The sequence below is a fragment of the Antedon mediterranea genome, chromosome 5, assembly GCF_964355755.1.
Source record: "Antedon mediterranea chromosome 5, ecAntMedi1.1, whole genome shotgun sequence".
NCBI classification, from domain to species: domain Eukaryota; kingdom Metazoa; phylum Echinodermata; class Crinoidea; order Comatulida; family Antedonidae; genus Antedon; species Antedon mediterranea.
In genome coordinates, this window is record NC_092674.1 from 25,245,809 (window position 1) to 25,259,092 (window position 13,284).

General features: G+C 33.6%; 1 protein-coding gene across 1 annotated transcript; it reads left to right on the forward strand.

Annotated features, from left to right (window-relative positions):
* Nucleotides 1-10,769: 10,769 nt before the first annotated feature.
* Nucleotides 10,770-12,934, forward strand: LOC140049853 (uncharacterized). The gene is made up of 4 exons (XM_072094803.1): nucleotides 10,770-10,824; nucleotides 10,974-11,249; nucleotides 11,799-11,862; nucleotides 12,589-12,934. The coding sequence occupies exons 1-4, from the start codon at nucleotides 10,770-10,772 to the stop codon at nucleotides 12,605-12,607; spliced, it is 414 nt and encodes a 137-aa protein (XP_071950904.1). The 3' UTR covers nucleotides 12,608-12,934.
* Nucleotides 12,935-13,284: the final 350 nt, after the last annotated feature.

The window sequence follows — 13,284 nt, forward strand, 5'->3', positions numbered from 1 at the left end:
TTCATTAAATACAGTATATTTAAATTGTATATAAATTGTAATTTATATATAATATATTATATATAAATTACAATATTAAAGATTTTTAAATTATTTGTAAACATCAATTGAATTTTAATGAATTATTCATTAAATACAGTATATTTAAATTGTATATACATTGTAATTTATATATAATATATAACTAATAATTTATATATTTATATATAACTGTATTATATGCAGTACAGTAGTACTACTATTCTAATAATACTACTAGCTAGCTAGGCCTAGATAGAGAGGAGCTTAGGCCTAGAGTAAAGTAGTTGCAATAAACAATATAAAACTTACTAATTAGGCCTATATGTAATTAATATTCAGCCGTCAGTGGTATAAAAATGTGTTTCGATTTTGTTCTAATATTTCGTTTACACACACCTCCTTAAAATCCACACGTGCAATGTACACGGTTGCGAGGTCTCATAAATATTCATAAATCATCCCTTTTTTGTTGTAAATGGCGTGTTATTGGTTGTTAGAAAAGTCATTTAATGATTGATAATAATAATAAGAAATAAGATCAAATATAGAACATTTGCAAAGATGCCGATTTCCAGACCGATTTCAAAGCTTAGACTAATTCCGCCGCCGGGCTAGGCCTTAGGCATATACGAAGTCGAGTTTTTAAAGTAGAAAACTCCATCACCTAAAATTTTGAAGTCGCATCTGGATAGTTGAATTTTTAACAAATATCATAAATATCATAGGTGATTATGTATAGTAATAAGTATAAGTGCAATTCTGGGCTCTATTCTCATTATTAGCTCTGCCCCAACCATGGTGGGCTAGTACTGGAGACTTCATATTTAATTTCATATTTCAATGAATAGGTGCACTTTCCGGGGACAAGCTCTATTGTCCTGGTGAGTCTTATATAGTTTGTTTCACATAATTTCAAATCATGTAAAGTGCCATTTTTCGGGCGGGAATCTATGTAGCTCCATTTTTCAAAATTGTCTTTGCTCAGCCCCAATTATGGTGGGGTACTGAAGATTCTTATGCATGTTGTTTGAAAAAATAATAGATGTCATTTTCGGGGACCTTGCAGCTCTATTTTAAACAGTTTGGTATGCCGTCGTGGTTGTTATGCAAATGAGTTTGTGCACGTGTATTATGGGGAACATAATATGTTAGTCATTCGCGGTCAACACGCCAGGGTAGTAACAAAGTGCGAGGCAGCGAGGCACGCGAGGCAGGGAAGGCATGCGAGGCAAGTCAGAAATTTATGCGAGGCATCGTTTTACCATCATCAAAAAATGCGATGCATCATTTTATCATTTCTCAAAATTGCAAGGCAATCACCGAAATTGAAGTAGCCTAGGCCCGCTAGGCTAGTTTCCTTTTGCACCTGCCTTGTATTTTAACCAACTTTATCCTGAATACCACAGCTTAGAATTAGTAGGCCTACTTTAATGAAGAAAAATCACATAAAAGTAACAATAAATCCATTAAATTGGTGATTTTACAGACGTTGTTTTTCTCGCATTTCGCACACTCAATGTTCAATATTTTGGTTTCTATGGAACGCCAAAAGAACAAAATTAATTAGAGGGCTAAAAACTCTGTGGAATCCATTTATATTTAACGCATTATTTGGTGAAAATCAAGTACAATTTCAATAGATTTTGTCACTGTCAGTAAGGAAAAATGTTACTGTTGATAATGTACACGGTTTCGTTAACCTTTTAAAGAATAAAATAGAAAAATTCATCATAATATCCTTAGTAGGATGTCCTAGGTCTAGACCAAAGAACTTATAACACAAGAATCTCCTGTTCTTCAATTTGCATTCAAAACACAGTATCGGAAGTACAGGGTTAAAAGGTCAAACTGGGCGACGCCATTTCACAGCACGGAGCAGCTCCCCCGGCCGCGATTTTTTTTTCGTACATAAGTTGGGGACCCCCTCATGAAACGTCACAACATAAACATGAATAATTCATCAGTTAAATTTTCTTGTTCCGTGTGCACCCAAGCGTATAGCAACAACAAGTGATTACACAAGTGCGGTACGATTCTAGGCCTATCTCCGCTGTGGTTGCCGCGTGGGATTTCATAAAAGAATAGCGGCGTTTTGTTGTGTGGATTGTCAAAATAATCAGCCTTTAGTTTATGGTGTTTTTAATATAATTTTTTACTAAAGAATTACGTGTTAAAATTATAGTTTCTATTAATACTATTAGGCCTAATTATTAGTCTCTAAACCCATGTCTATTCTAGTAGTAGCTGTGTGGGTGTGTGTGACGTGTTTATAGGTATGACGACACAGTCCGAGTAATAAGTCAGCAAAATTAAACAATAAACATTACACCAAAATATATTTTTTATTCTCGTGGGTCTAATCTTCCCATCTCGTGTTCATATAGGGCCTACGCGCATTTTTAAAGTTCCTTTGAGTACATGCATATATTTTGATAATAAAATAGCAGAAATTAAAAAATTAAAAAATTACAGTACACAAATTATACTCATTTTTATTCTTGTGGGTCTAAGCTTTCTTTGGGCTATATCAATTACTACTTAGTTTAGAGTGCGAGGAAGAATTACCTACTGAGGCGAACTGCATGCGTGAGTGATTTGAACATCTCACGTGACATCAACATCCAATCAGAAAACAGTATTCTGGCTAGCTGGCAGTTTCGTTGAGCGAAAAAAAATATCGCGGCCGGCGAGGGCGATATTTTTTCAAATCACTCACGCATGCAGTTCGCCTCAGTAGAGTAGGTAATTCCTCCTCGCACTCTCAGAGCGGTTGCGACTCGCACTGCTCTCTAGGCTAGCAATTAATTACGTGTTGTAGGAATCGTACATTTCAATGGCTCGCTGCCTGAGAGCGCGCTGCCTGAGACAACTACTAGCTCCTTGCACAAAACAGACAGAGGAGGCTTACAATTTCCCGCATAAGAGCGGCTAAACCCAAAAAGCGGAGAACTTGTGAAGGGTTTCTTGGAAGAAGTATTTTTACTTTCTCTCGCCATGGAGTAATATATTAATTAATTTTATTTCCATGGAGGAATTGGCCTCTCTCAATGTTTATTTACGTTTCGCGTACGTTTCATGCATTAATTTCAATTTCACGTGGGAAAAATCTTTTTAGGGCCTTCATGACGGCAACATCGGGTTGGCACGGTCGAAATACACTTTTGTCATCGTCATCCTTTTATATACTGTCAAAAAAAACTACTAAATTAAGATAATTCTGAAAATTGCAGTTTGCAAATAATTATTACGGATTTGTTTAAATGTTTATAATAATAATAATAATTTACTTGTTCACTGTTCTCCACTCGCGCCAAATTGGGTCCACTTGAGCACAGTGTATTAACATACTAAAAGATATTAAAATTAAGTGGCTTTATTTCTATTTTATATCACTGTGCTCCACTGGCGCCAAATTTGGTCCCCTTGAGCACAGTGTATTAATACGAAAATATTGAATCTTAAGTGACTTTATTTTTATTTTATATCACTGTGCTCCCCTGGTGCCAAATTGTGTCCACTTGAGCACGGTGTTTTAACATACGAAAAGATATTATAATTTAGTGACTTTATTTCTATTTTATATCACTGTGCTACCCTGGTGCTAAATTGGGTCCACTTGAGCAGTTACCGTAGTATTATTTCTATTATTGAAGTTAATAAAGGCATAAATGGCGCTCCGTAGGAATGAATGCTCCAGTCGTCAGAATGACGCTCTGAATATACCTCTTATTTTTGTACACACAAATAATGCCCTCAACGGTGGTAACTAAGGTTTTCTAAAGTCTTTATAATGCAATCCGCCCAAGGATTATAATTGTCTGCAATCAAAAACAATTAAAAGATAACATGATATACCGTAATGCATACTGCTAAAAATTATTAATAGGTCTAAGTGAAAAGATTAAATTAATCAATTAAAGGATTTTGTTGTAGGTATAGGCCTAACTAGTTGGAATGTTTGCATGCGTCGTGATGATGTTATTGTCTCTTTGTTGCCAACACAACAATAGGCGTCATGAATTGACAACGAATATGATGCAATATTATTGACTTGACTTATGTTACAGTTGCTATTATATTTCTTCGCATTAAGACGTATAACATCATTAACACCAAGTTTACATGAGGCGCATGTTACTAAGCACTAACTGATTCTGGAGAATACACAAGTGAACATTTGTGAACTTTAGTGAATATGTTTGCTAAACGTTTTCCAAGCTGTATTCGCCTGGTCATAGGCCTAGCTTTCTCTTTGACGTTTCAATCCGGGTCATCAGGTATGCTACACAGGCTTACACACAGTGTAGAATTATTATTTTTAAATATTTTTTTTGCGCCTTATTACTTTTTTTGTTTTTGTGTAGGAAGTCGATTTTTATTTTTAATATTTATAAAATGCCAGATTATAATTAAAATATATATTATTTAAATTAAATCAACTTTGATATCCGGAAAGCAACTGTTTTCTCGAAAAATTTCCTATATATTACCCACCGTTCACTTACTTGATTAACGTATAATATTAAAAGTAAAGTGACTAAAATAAGTAATTAAAATATTATTATTTTTTAGATCCATTAAATATAGTCGTTTTTTCTGGCTCACCACTGACATCATCTAGTACTGATAATTACTTTCAAGGATACGTACTTCAAAACGACAAAGACATTCGAGATTTGTCAGTTGGAATATTATACAAGAATATTGATGGGAAAGATAACGTCACTTGGGATGATACTGGCTATGTAAGTGGTGGTAGCTCAAGAGATATGCCAGACGGTAAAATATTTAACACAAGTAGCAACATTGTATACCGAGTACACACCGATTTCACGTTCCTAGGTGTTAGTAACTTACAACCCCAGACTGATAGAGTTGGTGTATTTTCATTTAAAGCAAAAAGAGAGGAAGTAGTCACAAATTCAGCAATTGTATTGGTCTCCGAATCTGGTGAGTAATGCCATAAAATACACTAGTATACAAATAATGCCATGAGGTAAATGATTATTAAATGGTTACATTTCAACGAGGCGAGCCGAGTTGATAACCTTTCATCATTTACCAAATGCCATTATTTTGTACCATTACACAAATACAAATCATTCATTATTTTGTATTATATGATTTCTGTCAATTGAATCAGATTGAATTGAATCATAAGGCCTCTAGTAGCCTATAGCCTACATTTAATTGACATTGAAACAGTTTTTTAAAATAATATATTATTTATTATATTTATTTGGATTGAAATACAGTTTATAAATTTAAAAAAAGAGAAATAGATTTCATAAAATACCACTGTTATCTAAATGATTAAAAGTACTATTTATATATATATACTGTATATTTACTATTATTTTAATTTTTAAACATATTTTGTCACAACATTGTCAAATTCAATCAAATAATAATGATACTACATGTTTATTAAATGATAAAAACGAGTGTTTTGTTTAACCTCATTCAAAGAATTTTAATAAATTATTTTCCCGTGTGTTTGACAGTCCTTCTGCAGTGTGTTGACCAATCAAAGGGCAAGAATCCAAAATCGTTCAACCGTGAGCCCTCATACTCTCTTTTCCCAAAGGCGATATTTCGTACACGGAAAGTACTATTGAACGGCCGTTCAATAGTGCATACTATTGTACACCATGTGACACACAATCGTCAAATGACAGGAATTTATTTTGGTGTTACAATATCTCATCTTATCAATTATCTATTTTTGTTTTTGATATAATTTTCAATTCGAAATCTTGACATAGTTAGAACCCTGCCTCTCTTCGTCTGTTTTATTCACACTTTAAAAATTTCATTTTAATAATATACAAATAATGAATGTTTATGAGTGTAATGGTACAAATAATGGCACGAGGTGAATGATGAAAGGTTATATTTCAACGAGGCGATGAGCCGAGTTGAAATATAACCTTTCATCATTCACCAAGTGCCATTATTTGTACCATTACACGAATACAAAACATTCATTATTTGTTTTATATAACATCTAAATAAATTCTTGTCATTTGAATCAAATAAAAGGTAGCCCTAGCCAAAGCCTACTACATTTCATTCACATTGATTAAAAACAGTAACATTTGGTTTTTAATAATTTTATATTAAATGTTATATTTATATGGATTTCGTAAACACACCTACTTTTGTGTTAATTATGTTAACAAACGACCAAACAATCCTAGGCCTAGCAAGGCTAAAACGCCTAAGCTAGGCCTAATACTAGCATGGCCTAGGCTAGACCTAGTAACCTAGTACTAGCTTGGCTGAAAGGCAAAACTTCGACAGACAATTGGAACTTATCTTGGCTAATTATGGTTTTTCCAACAATTCCACGTCTTGTAGGGATGTCCCCATTAATTAATCAAAATCCTAAAAACGATCTAAAGCTAATTTAAACGCCTTTTTGAATGAAATTAGTACATATATGTCCAAATCGTACACAAATATCTGCTGCTGTTGCATATCTCGCGGTGGTGTTTACAAATGAAACCGAGACTGGACAACAGGTGGCGCTGTTGTATTTCACAGTACAGAGCCATATCATAGGGTAATTTGTGTACTAGATTTTTTTTTCATCCGCAAGACGTTTTTTTTTTCGTACACAAAAATGTTTCAAAAAGTACTATTAAACGATCGTTTAATAGTGCGTACTATTGCACGCCATGTGACCCACAATCGTCCAATCAAATGACAGGAATTTATTTAGGTGTTATATAATACTGTATAATATACTGCAGTATATTAAAATGAAATTTATTAATATTATATAATAATTGTTTGAAATAATGAAATTGGAGCATAATACTGTAGTTGATACATTATTAAGTAACGCTGTTACACTTTAGTAGTATAAACGTTATTATTTACAGCCACTAATGCTATGGAGTACAGAACGATAACCGTCGGTATTGGAGAGTCTGTTACTATCAATCTTAGTAAAGGTGGCTTTCTTAACGATTTACGTTGGAGACATAATTATGGCGAGGAAATTGGCACTCTTAGGGGTAGTACGTCTGCTGTGATTAATAACATACGGATGAAAGATGATGGCGTATATGAATGTTATACAGGTGATAGCCCAGATGGTAAACATGGTATCATGAGACTTATTGTTAGAGGTAAGTTCTGAAAGTGCGTTTAATTGATGATGCATTATAACTCCACACTCTTCTTAAGGTTCTTGAAAAAGAAAAATGTTATTCTAACATTCTGTGAGATCATTAATTGCAAATAGCATAATAGCAATATGTTTTGTATTTGGTAATTAGATGTTTTGCCCTACTCTGACGTAATTTGTACTTTATACTAAGTACATTTGGGTAATTTGAGTCGTGGGTTCGAATCCCACCCGAGAACTACTTGCGAATTTTTTCGCAAGCTTTCTCAAATGTACTTAGTATAACGTACAAATTACGTCAGAGTAGGGCAAAACATCTAATTACTCAACTCCCTGACGCAAAACTACAATTACAATCCTATTTGTATTGGTTTAGAAAATCATGTTTAAACTCAAATCCGGTCATAATGATGAAATGTTAAATTTTCTATTTTGTCTATTAGCTTGCCCTTCACCAAAATGGAATCCTCCAGATTGTGAAATGGACTGTCACGTATGTTATAATGGTGGAATTTGTGACGATAAGACGGGTGTTTGTATTTGTCCAGCAGGGTTCCAAGGCAGCGATTGTCTACAAAGTAATAACATAATTATTATTATAAATCATAGTTTTTAATTTTATTTTATATAACTCATTCTAAATGTGATGATGATTTCTGGTCTGTGATTACACTTTATTCACAATAATAGTGAAATTTGTGATTACAAGACGGGTGTCTGCATTTGCCCAGCAGGATTTAAATCAATAATTGTACGTCTAACCGGTAATAACATAGTTTTGTTTAAAATCATTCTAAATTGATTTATGCGGATTGGTGGTCGATGGTCAAGAACTTATTTCACTTACCACTAGTCAATTACAAATAATGTAATAGTAAAATAAAGCTGTTTTCAAATTAAGTAAAACATATAATTGAAAGCAATCTGTGTTTGTTGGTATTTCTACATGTATCATGCATTTTTAAAATTTGTTATTTGCACAGGTTGTGGAAATAACTATTATGGTCGTGATTGCCAAATTATATGTAGTTCTAGAGGATTTTGCGATGGACATCTGATATGTCCACCAGATCCAATTGGATGTGCATGCATCAATGGTTTTGGAGAAAATGATTGTAAAAAAGGTTTGTTTTTCGTAACTTTTCATTAAATGGAAATTAGTTTATAGTTTAACTTTGTTTACTGTTTATTTATTTAATTTATTTTTTTATTTTTTTTGCTATACCTGTAGGGCAGTCTTTTCTTAAACACTTTTTCATAATTTTCTAATATTCTTCTATATTTCTCTTTGATCTACTAAAACTTTACACACATAAGTAATAAAAATGAGCGAGGACAGACTTTTAAACATTTTGTGCCTGTTTATAGTTTGTTGCCGAAACCACTAAGCCACTTTCATTAATGGTAGTTATAGGCTTACTATTCTATTAGTATGAACAAAATATAAAATTGTCTATGGTTTTAAATATTTCAAAACATAACAAAATGACTATTATGTTTTTAAGTGTGTACGGATTTATACCCAGACGACACCAATGTCCCAGATGAGGATTTATACTATGGAGCAGATTGTCGGCAAAAATGTAACTGTGCCAATGAAGATTGTAATCGAAGTCTAAGCCTATCCAATCAAGATATAGGATGTACTTCCGGGTCAACATGTTTGACTGGTTACACTGGAAACAAATGTCTAGGTAGTATGATGATGTTCAGATAAATATCAATATTATACAGGTAGAATGTCATCAAGCAGATTGCATGTGCGTTTTTTCTCATTCCTACATATTTCCTCAATCTCGGTGTTTACAAAATATTTAATTTCCAGTATAAGGCCTATCATATATATACATATAATATTAGACCACTGGGCTTTCATGGTATGGGTCAATTCGATAACGACTCTAACACCATTGGCGTTGTGCGGAGAAACAACACTAGTAGGCCTATTTAGTTTGTACGAGCGATCAACTTACGCCCTCATCTTTAAGATTATTGAAAACCTATAAATAGGCGTAAACAAATAATTACTGTAAGGATTTTTTTTAATACGTAGGGTATTCTTGACATTACAGATTACATTTTTTTCATTTTTAAAATGTTATTTTTTACCACGTCGTTACCTACACAAATATTGCATTTTGTACAGAACCTACGTCATGTCCTTCTGGATTCTTTGGTGTTTTGTGTAACTTTCCATGTCACTGCAAAGACTCTGAAGATTGTAATCGAGATGGAAGTTGTACTAATGAATGCCACGAGGCTTGGTCTGGACCAAGGTGCAGCATAGGTAACGAAACACTTATGATTTCTTATAAAGTATAGACGTGACCCTTACTCGATGTATATAGAGTATCATTTAAGCCTTGCATACTACCTGAAATGAATATTATTGGAGCCTGAGAAGAAGTCACATCTTTTATGGTATTAGTCCTGGTACTTTTATTGTTAGTTTAAGCCTATGGAAAGTTATACTTTCATTCTCAATAAAATATGGTATGATGGCTATGTAGAATCATCTCACTGTGCCTAGCGAATTTCTTTTTCAATTTCATAATTAGCACTACCATACCGTTCTGAAACGCCAACTGTTGTAAACCAGACAGCCACTACTCTAATGTTTAACGTCACTTGGATTCTTGGTGAAGACTACGGAACAGGAACAATTAAAAATCGGAAGCTTGCATATAAATCGTCGCAAATGGATTCATTTATATCAGTAAATGAACCAGATGATGATGTATTTCTTGTTATTGATGATCTCACCCCAAATACGCAATATAAATTCTACTCTCAACTCTCAAGGATGGTTGGTGGTATTGAGGTAGATGGGCCAAAAAGTACACTCGGAACAACCAATACCATCTGTTCAGGTAAACTCTAATATCTGATCTTTCTTTCATTCATTCAATCAATCAATCAATCGTTCGATTTATATAGCGGCATTCCAACATTCATTGCTCATGGCGCTGTAGAAAAATGACCAAACAAAACATCCTAGTCCTACCATGCAGTAACGTAACACAGCATTTTTTAAACGTAATTTGTGTCAAGTCATAACAATTAATTACATTTCTTCTGTATTGTTTTTGGGGATTGTTTTTATTTTATCCAATAAAATATTTCCGCTAGCTTTACATCAATTGTGTAAATGGTTTTAAAAAATCATTATTAATTGATTGTGAGGCTACTTCATTTATTTCTTAGTACTAATCAATTACATATTTATAGAACCTCTTGACGTACCTGAGATAGATTTTAAAACAGTTGAAGACAATCGTATCATCTTGAGTCTAAAGGTACAGTGACATCAAGTTTTAAATAAACTACATTGTAGGTTATATGAAATTCTCTATTGACATTCATGAAAACAATAGCTGATGATTATATTATATAATAGACTTATTTATTTCTATTAAACTATGTTCTTCAGCCAGTTTCTAGTGAGTATAATCGAATCCAATGTAACTATATTCTTCAATATCAAGTGAAATATTCGGACATAGATGGAAATGTACAAGGCTTAGACAGCCCAAGTAGTGCTCAATTAGAAGTTGAATTTTCGGATCTGTCAAGCTGTACTGCGTATGTTATAAATGCTCGGGTTGTTAATAACATGGATTTTGCTGGGAGTTGGGGACAGGACATAACAGTACAAACAGCACCCTCAGGTTGGTTGATTAGTTACTCGCTAAGTAACGTGGTCTATAAATAAAACATTTTGTTTTTGTCGTAAAAATACTACTATTTACTTTTTTCCTCATATAACTGTATTTAATAGGCTTTATTTTGAATAATTGATTTTGTATTCCAATAATAGAGCCATTGATAGAAAGTAATCCATTCACAAATGGAACGCATTTGCTGATAAAGTGGAAAACTTCTATGTGCGAAAATCAGGTGATCTACTATTATGACCTGTCAGGTGATGGATTAGTTTTGCAAGGGAACACAACAGAAACTGAAGTTGTATTTGGAGAAGGAATAGAGTCAAGTAAAGAATATACATTCACAGTATTAGCGTCATATCTAAATGTCAATGGGACGTCAGAAAACACGAAAGTTATGTTTGAATCCGATTGTGATCAAATGAAAGGTATGCTATATTGGGTTATAATAGTAGACCTAATTCGACTTTTTGTTGTTAAGGAACATTGTACATGGTCCAGAAAATACTACGTTTTGTCTCAAGGGATATGACCATATCATAGCTGTTGGCTTGTTAATCTTGGTTCCCACTAGAAGAACAATCTTGCCGCAACGTAATTTCATGTACCAAAAGAACAAGCGCAAGCAGAACACAAATCAGCTTTCCGCAGTTTTGCGTTGCTTGTGGCAGACCTTATGTCGTTTTCGTAATAGATTCAACTTTACGCACCGCAAACTGGCAAACGCAAGGAATATGTTATTTGCGCATGCTCATCAAGGGGATGTCAATTTTTGTCACACATGCTTAATGTATATATTATTTGGCTATGTGATACGCCAGAAGCCATGTTTCGACTACATTGTAGTAGGCCTACCTAATTTTTGTGAAATTAAAAAAAAAAGATTTTCTTACTTTGCCCTGCGGCAGCTTAAGCACGGCGTAAATAAATATTTAAATTTTACATAATATAAATAAATGTGTTCTTATATTTTTCAGGTTACATAATAGGTTTTGTAATTGGTCCAGTTATCACAGTTGCTATCACCTTAATATATAAACGGTAAATAATAAATTGAAAAACATTTTTAGACGCGACACATTAAATGATATAGTTACAATAACGATGGAAATATGTAATTCAACTTTAATAAATACAATGGTCTATATAAATAATACAAAATGAGATTAATAAAAACTATACCATTGAAATTTAAATACAGTAACTTGGGAAATGTACACAAAATGTGTTAATTAGTTCGCTATCGAATTAATTAATATGTAACAGGATATTACATGACGATTTTTGAACTTTTGTAAAACTTCCACTAAGAGAGGTTTGGAAAAAGGTCAAATATTAAACATGCCCAATGAATAAACATGCCCAATCAATCTGCACTTATACTAACTTGTTTTATTGTTGTTTTGTTTTCATTTTTTTATATCTGTTTTTGTGTACTAATTACAGTATACATTGTTTTATTTATTTATTTTCATGGATGCACAAATTGTTTTTGAGTGCTATCGATATAATGGTGTATGTTCAAAGAATGAATGAATATTAATTCTTTCATCTTACCGACACCTGACTTCCCGACACACTTTGTGTACATCTCCGACTTTCACTTCCAAATCTCATTGTTTTATTATTAATCATATTGTTCTGTATAGAACATTGTTATTGTGCAAGTTTTATCGACTATATTGCCACCATAACTAAAGACACATTATATTGTTCTCATTGTTATAATTAAATATAACCACTACTCACACTTTTTACTAATTTTAGATTTAGACGTAAACATTGAGAAAGGGACGTTGGTAATTCCTCAGTTGAACTCAATGCAAGATAGAGAGTGATAGACCGGGCGCCCAGAAGATTTATTCATGTGAAAAGCCACAAAAGGTCTGATGGGCTGATTATGTAGATATATGGCCAAGATTCAATAATCAATATTGCTGCCGGGTCCTATCCTGTAAATTTACCCTGGGGACACCAAATAAGAGGGGTAAAAAATGGATTTAATCATGTGAAAAGCCACACGGATAAAAGTTGCTGGACATTGTTCCCATATGTGTATACAATATGTTAAAACAGCAATGACAGCAACTTTATTCTGTAAGTTGCCCGAGACAGTAGCCCCAAGTGACCACTAAAAAATGGTGTTATTCATGTCAAGAGCCACACGGCTAATTCCTTTTGCATTGCAACTGTTACACATTGGGGTGCACAAAATATCATTGACAGCAACTTTATCCTGTAAGTTGCCCCAAACAGTAGCCCCAGACAGTAGCCCAGATGCCCGTTGGGCCATACAAAATTTAATCACACGAAGAGCCACACGGCCAATTCCTTTTTTATTGGAACAGTTACGTCTTGGGATAGACAAAAATACTCATGACAGCAACTTTATCCTGTAAGTTGCCCCAGACAGTAGCCCCAGGCAGTAGCCCAGAAATGCCCGTTGGGTCCGGGCCTACAAGA